Raw genomic sequence first — 13,708 nt, forward strand, 5'->3', positions numbered from 1 at the left:
TAACACATGAACCAAAACCCATTTTATTTTATATAAGCCTATTTTTAACCCTCATGAACGTAACAAAACTTTGTTGCAACGCAGCAGGACTGCAGAGTCTCACCTCAAGCGATGTTAAACTCTAAGATAACATAAAAAAAGGATTTGAAATTCTCATACCATACATCTATACTTCCATTTCAAGTATACTGCACACACGTCAGGAAAGTTTCCAGACTTACAGCTAATACTATGTGAATTAAAACAGTGACTGAATCCAAAACTTTGTTTCCCTTAGGCCCAGAACTTTCTTGCAAAATTTCCCAGCAGTTGTTCTTCAAATAGAAATTTTGGAATGGGCTCAAAATCCTAAGGTCTAGCAATATCCTCTCAGTACTCGACATCCTTTCGCTCTTCCTCTAAGAGCACTACACACTAACATCTCTTTCTCATTTTCCGCGCAGTGAGAACGGCTGGACAGGAGGAAGAACAGGTGATGGATAAAAGATTGGGGGACTGAAATCAAGTACTTTTAAGAACTTCATAATATTCCCCTATGAACTGACAAGAACAGTAACTAGAAAATAAAACAAGCTACCTTCTGTTAAGAGATTCTCTGTAACATTTTTCTTTCACCATCGGAGAAACTCAGCTGCTGGCTCCGCCTACTGCTTGGCTGCCCCTTTGAAGGGGCAGTCAGCATGATACCTGTCTAAATGTCCAGTCTTTTTGAATTGCAAAAGCTTCTCCATGAAAACAGTCTAAAGAAAAAAACGTAATGCTTGGATACTTGTATTGTTTCACCTCTCTGCAAAGGAAGGAAGGTTGAGGCTCCATTTGGTTCTAACTTGTCATGAGTTACTATTGATTCATATGTTAAAGAAACCAGACACTGATTTTAACATAAAACAAACAACTTTAGCTAAGCATTATAAAAAAATATAAACTACTAGTAATGATACTGAATCACTATTCCATTGTTGTCTTACCCAGTCAGCATTTTTTAACTCATCAAGATCTGTGCTGGATTCATCACTTCCCTCTTTGTCCATTTCTTGAATTTTCTTCAGATTCTGCCAATGAAAAGAAAATGAGTCAATAAGTGAATGGTGGCATTACCCTCAAGTAAAACTGAAGCTTAATTTTTGACACCCGTTCTGAATGTTTTATGACTTGAATAGTAATACTGTAAAAATAACTTGAAATACCATTTGAATATATTTCTCTTCATTGAAAAGTGGACCCTAAATGCTGGGAAAAAAATCTTAAGTTTTGACTATGAAAATACTCAGATAATACATGCCAGAGGAAAAACTATACATAGAGATTTAAATATTCCTAAAATTGTGCTTTGCACAGAAAAAAACCCAAACAACTACCTAGCAGGTCTGTGAAGCTACAACACAGAAAACATTACTGACTTGGAAAGGATACCATTCATACCAAAATTACTGTTAGGTGTTGAACTCAAGATAGATCATTTTTGTAGAAGGAGGAATTCCCAGGAAGTTAGTTGTGAGGAGAATAATATGAAAAATCCTTTAAACTGAATAGTGAGAGACTTGCATATATACTGAAATTAAGTACTCTGGATAACATGGTTCTAGATTCTGAAATCTGAGTAATAAAATCATGTAAGGAGGATCTTTCAGATCTTTCAAAGGTAAAAATTGTTATTTATGAACAAAATCAGATCGTGCAAATATGGAAAAGATTGTCTGCAAAGGGGCAAAAAAAAGGTTTCATACTAACAAAAATATGAAAAATGTTTAAAAGTTACAGCAAACCAAAGAACAGGCAAGCTTGCACACAGATAAATGCAAGTGAAAGATTTAAAAGGCTGTAGCTTTACAGAAATGATCTTATACACATAAACAACTACATATTCAAAATGCTATTTTTCTTTTTTACTTCTGTATTGAGATGTTTTGGAACATTTGGAAATTATCAACACTCCATTCCATTTTTACAGAATTCTCCAGGAAATTTTTAACAATGTTTAATTTGATCTGTTTTCTAAGTTCTTACTAATGTATTCAAAATGGATAGTTAAATCGTCTGCTGTTTATTTTATGAGACTAAAGCAACAGGTCAGAGGCCTGACAGATGTATTTATTTATCAAAAATCTTTTTCTCACTCAAGCTCTTCCTTTGATGGAACTGAACAATCAGTCTCAGTGTAGCTTTTGAGCTTCCCAGAAAACGTAAAAATAAGTGTATTTTGCAAAAAAAAATTTTTTCCTGGAAGTACTTCCAAAACTGCCAACATTTCAGTGGAAGAAATCAAAGCACTGGAAGAGTGCTTAACTTGCACATTTAACAGCGTGCAAGTATCTACCAAACCTGGTTACAGAGATAGCACATGTGAGTCAGCCACCACAGAGGTTTCGGAAAGACAGCAGATGGGTTATTTATTGTCTTATTTAAGTAGGTAACATGCTTGCTTTCATATCAAAGAAGAAATACTACCTATAAAAATAAAATACATAATTTACAGGAAGACTCTAAAAAACCCATAAATTGCCTACATTACAGAAGCATGGGACAATGCCGGAATGTTTTGGCATGACTTGCAGTATCACCACAGGATACCCAATTGGGAAAGAATGTCTTTATGAAAACTTGGGTCGATCCTTCCGCTATGGTCAGCAGTCAGTCTGACACTTACAGGCAATCACCCTTTTCCAAGGAAAAAAAAGAAAAATGGAAAGAACGAGTAACATAAAGGCCTTGCTTATGTGCAGTTTGCCATCCAGGGTTTCTTCTTTTCTGTATCATACAGTTGCAGTAATAATTTCAAATCTAGTATCTGTGAACGGTAAATTACTTGCTTTCTTGCAAACTGCTAAGATTTATTGATAAATTGCAAAATATACAATCATTCTGATACTTTCTCCTTTTCCTCTCTAATAAAAAGCTAACTTCAGTAAACAAGCTCACAACGGTCAGGTTTGCTCCTCCTTTCCACACTGGAAGGTACACATTAATTTTTTAAAAATTAACATGTTCCAGCTGCTTAACCTTTACTTTGACTGTTCAACAAGATTTGTGGCAATTACCCCTTTCAGCAACCATGTTCCCTGCCATACAGTTTACTGGGTTGGTTTATGCCCAAAGGCTCATGCCTTTGACTGACATAAATATTCCATGAAGCTAAAAAGATTACGACCTGTTTTTCTTAATAGCAGAAAATAAGAAGGGAAAAAAAACCCAAACCTTAACAGCTGAAAGACCTTCTAAATAAGGCAACCATCTAATTAGTTTCTCTGGAACATAGCTAGAGGGGGAGTTTCTACCCAAGAAAGCAGAGGTGTAAGTGATGCTGGCTACATTGGAGAGTTACAAGAGCAAAACCTGCCAGCCAAGAGATAAGTCTCTCAAAGTGCAGTTTTATGATCCAAATGAGCTGATACAAGCACAGGCTACCGCCAAAGCCGGGCTCCTGCTCTTCCCCATCCTAGCCAACTGCTCCAGCGCTTCCCCTCATACTGGCACAGACCCACACTTCACTTCATAGGGATAGTTTATTCCCCTCCCTGGCACCTGGCTCAGACCCCTAAATGCAGCTCACCATGCAATTCGTGGGTAACAGTAGAAAGGAAAGGAATTTCCATCATGATAGAAGTTAGAAAGCTTTGGAGGATTGGGGAGAAAAAGAAACAGCAAGTGCTCTATCCTTCCAGCCAACGCTTAAGAAGGTTTCTTTAACTCTTCTCCACCTGTCAGGTGCTGCTTAGGAAGGAATAAATTCACTGTGACAAATGATTATGTTTAAATTTCTAGACTGAATGAAATATTACCAGCATCAGTGGGTTTTGCATCTGTTTCAATCGTAAATTATGGAAACCAACACATTTACAATACAAGGGACCGTGTGTCAGAACATAACTGTGATACAAAACCTGCGAGTAACCTCAGCTGCTGTAGCCACTTGCACTTACCCTTGGGACAATGGCTTAAGAAGACATATTACAGTATAATAAATACATGGCCTAAGTGCATTTCCATTTCAGAAAGCAGAAACATCTTAAAAGGTTTTTTCTAAACGATGCCGGAACCTCAGACTCATACCACAGACCTGATTCACCTATTACAGCCCGGGTGTTAGTTCAGGAAGTAAGGGTTGGATGCGTAGGAAGCGAGTGCTTCAACAGCTATGGCTTTTTTTAAACCATTACAGCATTTGGCCATTTAAAAAAAAAAAAAACAAACAAAAAAACCCAAACAACAAACCCAAACGCTACATTTTGTGACAAAAGCTAGTCATAAAAATACCAAATGTCTTCAAACGTCTTGCTGCACTATTAAAAGCAGGCAGTCGATTTGCTGCTACTGCATGTCCCACATTTGAGATGCACTCTCCTCTGCTCGGTGACAGATGGGAGTTTACATAAGACACTTGTCAGCACAGCATCAAAGACTCGCTTCCACAAAATGCTCGCTAAAACGCAGCCTTTTAATGAAGACGGTATTCTTGGGAATCCAGATCCGGACTTCATCCTTCACCAATTGCAGAACACAGTCTACTGCAGTTCCTAGTTTAGATGCTTAATTAGGAATCATTTGTTCACCGATGCAAGTAATTCTTACGCTGCTATCTGCAAAACTAATAAAATATTCTTGCACCTCTAGGCTCTATTTAAAAATATATAACTTGCACATAGGAGAAAAACTGTTTTTACACATTCAGCTATCCAACTTGGGTTTAAATTTCAATGGACACTTGGCCAGCAGCATTACTCTAGTTCTTTGAAAAGACCCAAACCACTTTATTTCAAACGTGGGAACAGGATCAATTAATTAAGTCCCTGAAAACCCCTGGAGTGGATATCAAAGTTCTTCATATATAGTGGTATGGGCTGACACACTTTGCTCAGTTCTGGAAAGGGCAGTAGTTACCATGCTGTTCAATATAACTTTAAGAAGAGGCAAAAAAACCCCAACCCAAGTGCATATAACACTTATTGAGTAATGGTGCCTGCATCACTTAAGGAAAAAACCAACACCACAAAAACAAAACAGCAGCTTTTTCCCTTATTAAGGCTCCTAAATTGAGGGATCAAATAAATCACAATGGAGCTGCAAGCCTGACAATACCTCAGTTGGAAAAGTGGAGTCACACGCAACTGGAAGTGTAGGCAAAAGTAAAGTCAGGAGCAGAAAACTTTGTGAATATTTCTTTCTCCAGCTGTGCTTTCTGAAAATCCAAGCAGCAGGGCATTTAACAGCTTTTACAGTCACGAGCCTATTAAGAGAAACTTGGCTAATGACCATATTTCCAAAATAAGTTAGCCATTAACATTGTTTAGGTACCTATTAACTACCTCTATTATCATATTTTGTACAAATAATACATCAGTATAGCCATGTTAAATGGAAAGTAACACTTGACTTTTTTAATTAACTGTTTTCCAATTGAGACTTTGCATGGCGTGAAACTAGGGAAAAAAAAAAGAAAGGAAGAATTTCATTTCTACTCATGTACTTAATTAGAATTTGTATGTTTACATTTTCATACAGATCAGGTTGAAATATATCCAGGCAGACTGAAAGAATTATGTTTTTAGATCAGAAAGGACAGAAATGAAAGGCAACATGATTTAAAAGCATAGCACGAAGATAACAGATTGGGAGCTTTATCTGTATTCTACCAAAAACTTAATTACAAGGCATATTGTGGATAGTGAAATTATGGACAAGCTTTTGATGAATGCAGACCTTCACCACAATCAAAGATGTAGTCAATTATAAAAATATACAAACTCTTAAATAATTCGGAAGGAATATTAATCTTGATGCTTTAGGGTGTACATCAATCTCTAAAATTTTTTGAGATACAAGTCAAACCTACTGCGGCAGATTAAGACACACCTGCCTACTGGACACTTCTTGTATTTTATGCTGGCCAGCATCACATGGTGTCTTTTAGCACCAGCTGTACCAGTTGTGGAGTTTATCATGCACAGCCCACTCACAAATGCTTAGCTGTGCTACAGGGTGGCATCATCGTTTACTGGTACCACTCACAGACTCACAGAGTGGTTGAGGTTGGAAGGGACCTCTAGAGATCAGCTGGTCCAGCTTCCCTGCTCAAGCAGGGCAACCCAGGGCCAGCTGCCCAGCACCATGTCCAGGTGGCTTCTGAATAACTCCAAGAATGAAGACTCTACAACCTCCCTGGGCAACCTGTGCCACGCTTGGTCATCCTCACAGTGAAAAAGTGTTCCCTCACGTTCAGAGGGAACCTCCTTGTTTCAGTATGTGCCTATTGCCTCTGGTCCTGTCACCACTGAAAAGAGCCTGATTCCGTCCCCTTTGCACCCTCCCTTCAGGTATTTATAGACACTGATGACATCCCCCTGAGCCTTCTCTTCTCCAGGCTGAACAGTCCCAGCCCTCTCAGACTCTCCTTATATGTGAGACATTCCAGTCCCTTCATAATCTTCATGGCCTTTTGTTGGACTCTCCAGTATATTCCATGTCTCTCACACTGGAGAGCCCAGAACTGGACCCAGCACTCCAGCTGTGGCCTCATCAGTGCTGAGCAGAGGGGAAGGATCACCTCCCTTGACCTGCAGGCAATATTTCTCCCAGTGCAGCCCAGGACACTGGAAGGCCTCTTTGCGACAAGGGCACATTGCTGGCTCACTCAGCCATTAAGCGCACGTGGAGCATTAACTCCAGTAGAAGGCAAGACTGGGCAGTAACAGGGAGCTGCAGGAGGACTAGTGCAAATATCCCCTCCTTGTGGATCCCTAGTGTGATCCAGAGCAGCATTTTCTGCATTCCTATGGTTGCATAGGCTCTCCTTGTCTCTCCCAGTCACACTCGATGCCATTTCTGAGCGATGTGCGTGACCTTTCCAGATATTCCACAGCAGGAACGTTTGCTTTATCTAATGGACATCACTTATTTGCACCTACGGTTCTGTCTATGGCTGTGCCAACAAAGGTGATCTCAATGATTTTTGGATGATCCTGAAAAAGATTAATCTTTTCTTTTACATGAGGTCTATTTTTAGCAAATATGCAAACCATCTTCCCCCTCGCCACACATGCATGCATTTCCTCCACCTTGTTGACTGTTTTTCACACGCACACATAATCAAAAAGAAAAAAAAAGGAAGAGATCCCCTTTTTGTGGAGTTTTCCTATTGCAATTTTGAAAGCTCACTGCTTGAGTTGAGAAACAAGCTGTACTCCATTTTTGTCATCAGCTGTAAATGCTTAAACAGCATTAACAGGACACAAAGTTAAGAGGTCTTGTCCCATCAAAAGACCACTTCTGGATGGCAGCAGATGGTACCCAGGGTGGATTTGCAGCAAAAGCACCTTTCACAGAGCCTGAGCAGCATACAGATGCTGCCAGCAAGCTGAAAAAACACACAAGTATACTTGCTAGAAAAACTTCACCTTGCAAAAAGATGCAAAGTTAGATCAGATTAGTTAACTTAATGTCAACCCTACCTTTGGAGTTGCTGCTGCTATTCCACAGAAATATTTATTTTTACTACTGTTACTCTATTTATTTTTAATTTTTTGCTATTGCAATAGTAGTATCACACCCTTCTCAACTCTGGCTTGAGTCCTGTCCTGTGCATCCACTACATTAAACATTTCATTCTCTTTAAGAATGGAAGTACCATCTCCCTGTCTGCAAGCCAGCTTTACTGCTGACCTTTCATACACAGGGAATCAGACTGGAAATGAACCCCACATGGCATCACGTATGTGACAAAGTGCCTAAAACATTTTATTTGACATCCATTGAGATGAGACGAGCAGCTCGCTCATTGCTTCATCATTTCTGATTAATGCACTCACCCAAATGCATGCTAGAAAAGCCTTCCTGAAACTACGCTCCATCTGTTATATGACAGTCATGTTCACATGAGAGACTGGAGAGCACACGACTATTCAGTATATATATTAGTAACAAAACATATTACAACCCTTTAGGCCTATCTTCCCTGCCTCCTGATCTATCCCTTATGAAAACCTGTAACTTTCAAAATCCTGGCGAGTTTTTATATTGCCAAATTGAAAACAGCATCACAACAATATTTCTTCTGCCTCTTTCACAGTGTACTTCCCTTCTAAACCTGTCCTGGGCTGTAGCACAAGACAGGTCAGAGATTTGGTCCACTCCTAGCAAATGAATTTCTGCAGCTAAAAATTCTCCCTCTTCCCCTACAATGAAGTTGGCTGTTTAAGCAGCCCTGAGCAAAAACTATGAACTTCATATACCTGGGAAACAGATACCCAGATGCCATGCAGTGGCCCTAGAAGGAATCCAAGGACTTTCAAAGTGATTTTTCTTCATAGGAAAGTTATTTTAAGTAATTTTAGGAGATTTGCCTCCCCCCTTTTAGTGTTTTTAATTTCATTTTGATCTCACGTCCACAACTGTGTCCAGGTCCGAAGGATTATAAAGGAAGATTTCCAAATAAAACTGTCAGGTTTTGAAATTAACGGTTTAAAATCCCTGCCATCGTTAGTGTCACAAACACAATATTACACAGTATAGGGTTTTTAAAAATTGGAGGGTTTTTCCCCAGTTATCTGCCAATGCAATCACCACAAATTCATGACAACAAAATGCAAAATGTCCTTACTGAAGTATTAAGTGTTTCTCTCCTTTATACCCAATACGCATATGACAATAACAAAAGGAAAAGGAATTTATTGACTTGAACTGTATTTAACTGTATTCCCCGTTAATTATGATTCTTCTATGTATTTGCAAGAGAGAAGAGCATATAAACAATACCACAGCTTTTACTGACACAAACCTAGTGTGATCATATGATTCCTGCTTGCCTCAAGTATAAACTACAGAGGTCATTTTAAAATGGTGTAACAAGATTTACTGCATTCCACCTTGTATTTTCTTCATACCTACTTTTTTCTTTGTACACTACACTATTTTGAAAATTAAATGCATTCCAAATCGGTAGTTGGATAAAAGCTATAGGCAAGAATCAAGTGCATCATAAAACCAAAGTACTCAGATTCCAGAAGCTGCTTGTCTTGGTCACTTCTTTTATGCCTACTAGGGACTGACACAGAGTAAAGTGAAATCAAAAGATCAAAATTCTGACCTTGGTTAGGTGCAGTGATAAAAGTCTTACTCATTTCAGTAGGGCCAAAATTCCATCTACAAGGATTACTTCCTTTGACCTAAATGTGCTTTCAATCAATCCCTAATAGCCTTTGAGAGGCAAATGGTTTCTTTCATTTGGGATTAACTCATAGTATGCTCTATGGTGTGATCAGACGTTGTTGGGTTTTTGCAGCCAATTACAAGGTGATTAAATAATTTGCAAATGCAAAACACCCCTCTATTTTTTTAAAATAATTTTTTAAAAAAATATTAAGACTTAATTTAAAATGGTTATAAAACACAGTATTTTACTTTGACGTTGACAACAGAGATGCCTTATTACTGCTTACTGTGGCCAAAATATTCAAGAACTACTAGAAACACAATTTCTCTCTGAGCAGAAAGATGATCTTTGAGCCTCAACACAGACTTTGCAATAGCTGTTAATTGAGGTGTTTCTAGCACAGGCCCCTCAATTAGTATATCCAAGGGTCAGAATACTAAGGAGCAGTCAAAAGCCAAGATGCGAAATTAATGATGTCAAGGTTCAGGAGACAGATTTAGCACAGAGACACTTGTATCCTGTCTGCTCTCTGTATCAGGGGCATTGGATGCAGATGAACCGTAACACAGGCACTTCAGAAAACAAGTGGCTCTTTAGCCATGCTGACACTGTCAAAATTATCCTTGTATGATATTGCTTCAGCTTAAAAATTGCTTTCAGTTTGAGCAGGACTGGAGGAAAAGTGGAGGTAAAACTTGACCCCATTCAACAGAAAAACATCTCTGAAGGATTCTCCCCCTTGGACGGATGCATCTCAACCAGGAAGGAAAATACAGCACCAATCCCTTACGCCTCTGACTGGTTTGCGTCTTCCACCACCAGCATGAAGATAAAAACTCTCTTGTGCTGCTCTGACGCTCATCTGACCCTTTAATGAGCTGATTCAGCTCATTAACCTGACAGGGAATGACTCTTTTTTTTTTTTGTTGTTTGGTATTTGCTGTGTTTGTTTCCTAGAACCAGAGGAAGGAAAACAGTGGGAGCATGTGTGCGTGGGTGGAACAGCTCTGCCTCTGTCAGCAGCAAAATTTTTAGATCAGTCTGTAAAATCTTACCCTGCTTTTCAAAGGTACTGTAGATCTTGACTTGCAAAAGAAAAGAAAATCCTTCAGGGATTTATTAAAAAGAAAAATTATGAAAGCGGTCTTACTTGACAAGTCGGCCTCAGTGAAGAAACCAGCTTTAAGAAACATGTTTCCCTTCCCCTCACCCACTGGTTTTCCAATGTAACCAACACTCCCACTCCGTTAATACAATTGTTTATGGAGCCATTCTGCTGGCCAGATCACTGAAACTATCTTCATTAAAAATCATCCGCCCACCCCCAAAGTTAGTCTTCAGCCAGACCATTTAATTGAAGTGGTTCATAGGATGGCCTTTCAGTCAACAGTAACAGCCAAGCAGGCAGTGAACATAAGCATCACAACCTACAGGTGGAAATTTTTCTGAAGTTGACTCTGCTGTGAAGTCTATGTGACAGACAAACAAGCCAATCACACATCAAAGGTAAGGGAAGCTGCTGACTGGGAATAAAATATGAGCAAAAAGAATCTCAGATAATTCTCAGCCAAAAACAAGGCATAAGAAGGAGCAGAGGAACGAAAGGCAAAGCGCTGACGCCTCACAACATCCCTGAAACAACAGAGAAGGAATGGATGCATGTATGCAATGCGTAACCCTCCAAGAAAAACTTGTGTTTTACTCCCAAATAGACTAGTCACGATTAATAACAATTTCTATGAGACATCTATAAATGGTGACAGACCAAAGGAAAGAAAAACCTCAGCTGTAGAACTGCTCTCCCTGAACACTACAGATAATTTCCTCAAGCATCTGATATCCACTGCTGGCCGCGTACAGAAGTGATTTTGTAAGCCTAATTCACACAGTAATGAGCTCAAAAGCAGAAAACCTTCTCAGACTGCTTACCTCTTTTGCACTTTTAATTTTGGCCAAGAAAGTGTACAGTTCCATTGTTTCAGCAAACAGAGCCCGACATACTGCTTGATAGTGGTTCGGCGCCTCTGATCGGGTTGGCAGGTGGGCAGCACACAGCTACAGAGAAAAATACATAGCAATATTAAAACAATGCCCCATTGCTTTCCCTAAGGCTACGGAGCATGAGATAACATAAAAGGGAATGCAATGGAATGTTTCTGGCACAAAAATCCACGAGGCATTTCAGTTCAGGCAGAAATTGGGGTGTAACCGTCTGCTACCATTTATTTTATGAGAAGAGCTCTACTATAAGGATGGTAACGGCACTGGTTGACCACGTCCTGGAAAACTCTGAAAACCAAGACATTGCCTTTTCATTGGCGGGGGTGGGGGGGGAAGGAAAGACAACATAATTGTGAAGGGGGGGAAAAACAATCCTGCAGTATCAAATTTTGGGAAAATGTACTTAATTCAAACCAGCTTTAACACTGTAAGTGTTGTTTAGCTTCCTATGAATGTGGAAGAGAACTGTACCCCTACCAATTTATGAAAGGATGGAAGGTGAAGCAAGGAAAAAAAGTAAAGTACAGTCATCAAGCTGAAACTCTCATTTAATTTATTTCAGGCAGTACAAAGATTTTAGAAATCTGCAAGAGCCATGGAAGCCCGATCTTATTGTTTCACCTCAGACATTCATGAACATTTACAGACACAGGCACAGCTGATGTAAAGAAACACTGACAAACGTTTTCATGTATGCCAAACTTGCAAAACTCTGAAAGCCTACTCAAATCACTAATAGCTATTCACAACTACTGTTGAGCAGTACGTCAGTCCAGCAATGCTTTTAGAGTGAAATATTCAGCTCCCACTTCTGACGAGAGAAGTTTCACTGAAACCAGCCTTTACATTTCAGGTAGAGAACTTGAATGGTCTGAGCAACATCCAGCCTCATGAACATGAACATCCAGCTTCTACTATTGTAGAATAGCTCAGCACTGACACTAATCGTTGCAATATCTTTTTCTTATACTTCCCGTAAGTCAAATCCATCACCTGTAAGCATTTGTTATGGAAATCTTGGCTGGAAATGGACAGAACAAAATAACATCTGTAATTTGTTCCCTAAACAGTTTTAAATAAAAAAAAAAAACCAAACCCAAACCTGAAACTAGAGCACCCATATCATATATCATAGTGGTGTATATATTAAAATAAAACCAAATCTTAACAAAGGCCTTAAAAAAATATGTCTTGTTACTGTGGTTTTATAGTAGCTATTTATTTTATATATATAGCTGTATTTACAGCTACAGAACTAAAACTCAAGAACAAGCCAAAACCTGAGGCAGTAGGTGGCTACATTCAGATCTCCAGAACTAAAGCCTGAGACAAAAGCCTCTTTAGGAGAAGAGCCCTTAATTAGTCTAGTGGCATATTTGTCTAAATCTCTCCTGTTACTACAGTGAACACTGTGGTTACAAGGGGCACAATGCATGTAAAGCTTGGGCTGCCTTTTCATATTGCTTTCAATTTGATTTAAATCCACGCTGCCACTAAAAGGTGTGGTCCTGTGGCCTCCAGCTGTACGCGTCCACTGATGCCCTTATGCTGCCACCAGAGTTCATGCTTTAACACAGACAGGATTATTCACCCAGGCAAAAATTAACACCATGAAGGAAGTGAGGCAGGAGACAATTTTTCTTCATGGCACGGACAAACACGCAGTAGCGCAGGCAAAAAGGAGTAAGGGGAACACACTGCCAGAGCGGGGAAAGGGAGGAAGGGCTGAACAATTTCTTTTGGTTGCAATCAGATTTAGATTGGCTCAGTCTCACTGACAAGTTGCTTTCTAAGGCCATAGCCCCCTTGCCATCTTCTATTTCTTCCAATTAGTATAACAATAACGAATTCAGTGGTTCAGATTTCGTCAGCTTCTTTGATAAATTTTTACAGGCACAATTTGGACTCCTGCAATATCCTATTCTGATTATTGTACCTATCTATCTATCTATCTCCTTTTAGTCATAAAAAAAGAATATAAGGAAAGTTTATATATGCGTATGTGTATATTTTCCTTCCTTCGTATATATTTTCCTGATAAATACGGAATACCAGGTGGATATGTTCACAAAACTGCCCTTGATTCCTCCCTTTCAAATTTTAGACTGCTTTACAATGATGGCCAAAATTTTCTTATACCATTCTCATTTCTTTCTGGATAAGCTGACATAAAAAAAAAAACCACTTTTTTTTTTTTCCTTTTCTTTTTTCTTCCTCCTTCTTTCCTCCTCATCCCTTCTTTTTTCTTCTTTTCTGTTTTAACAAATCATATCATCTCCTTTGCCAGTAAAGGAGAAAAATCAAAACAGATGCACCTCTGATGTGTGCTACAGTGACAACACATACCACAAAGGTAGAAGTTGTTAAGTATTTCCCTTGACTTAACGAAAAAGAACATTTAAATTCTGAGTATGGTTAATTTGTGTTCCTTTCTCTCAGTAACTAATCATGTCCTTACCTGCCTTACTATGTTTTCAGTAAGCTATTTCTGGTTATTAATCATAGCACATATATAAAGGGTTTGATTCTAAAATACACCACTTATAGTAATAACAATAGCTA

The 13,708-nt window shown here is 38.9% G+C and overlaps 1 protein-coding gene across 2 annotated transcripts in view; it reads right to left on the reverse strand.

Moving 5' to 3' along the window:
• SPIRE1 (spire type actin nucleation factor 1) overlaps positions 1-13,708 on the reverse strand; it is a 135,592-nt gene that overhangs the window by 43,620 nt on the left and 78,264 nt on the right. For both annotated transcript variants that reach the window (XM_054191735.1, XM_054191734.1), the window contains exons 4-5: positions 11,075-11,200; positions 969-1,052 (exon numbers count right to left, since the gene is read on the reverse strand). In XM_054191735.1, coding sequence (XP_054047710.1) covers positions 969-1,052; positions 11,075-11,200 — 210 coding nt within the window. The remainder of the gene's footprint in view (positions 1-968; positions 1,053-11,074; positions 11,201-13,708) is intronic.

This window comes from Rissa tridactyla, chromosome 2 (genome assembly GCF_028500815.1).
Source record: "Rissa tridactyla isolate bRisTri1 chromosome 2, bRisTri1.patW.cur.20221130, whole genome shotgun sequence".
In the NCBI taxonomy this organism is placed as follows: domain Eukaryota; kingdom Metazoa; phylum Chordata; class Aves; order Charadriiformes; family Laridae; genus Rissa; species Rissa tridactyla.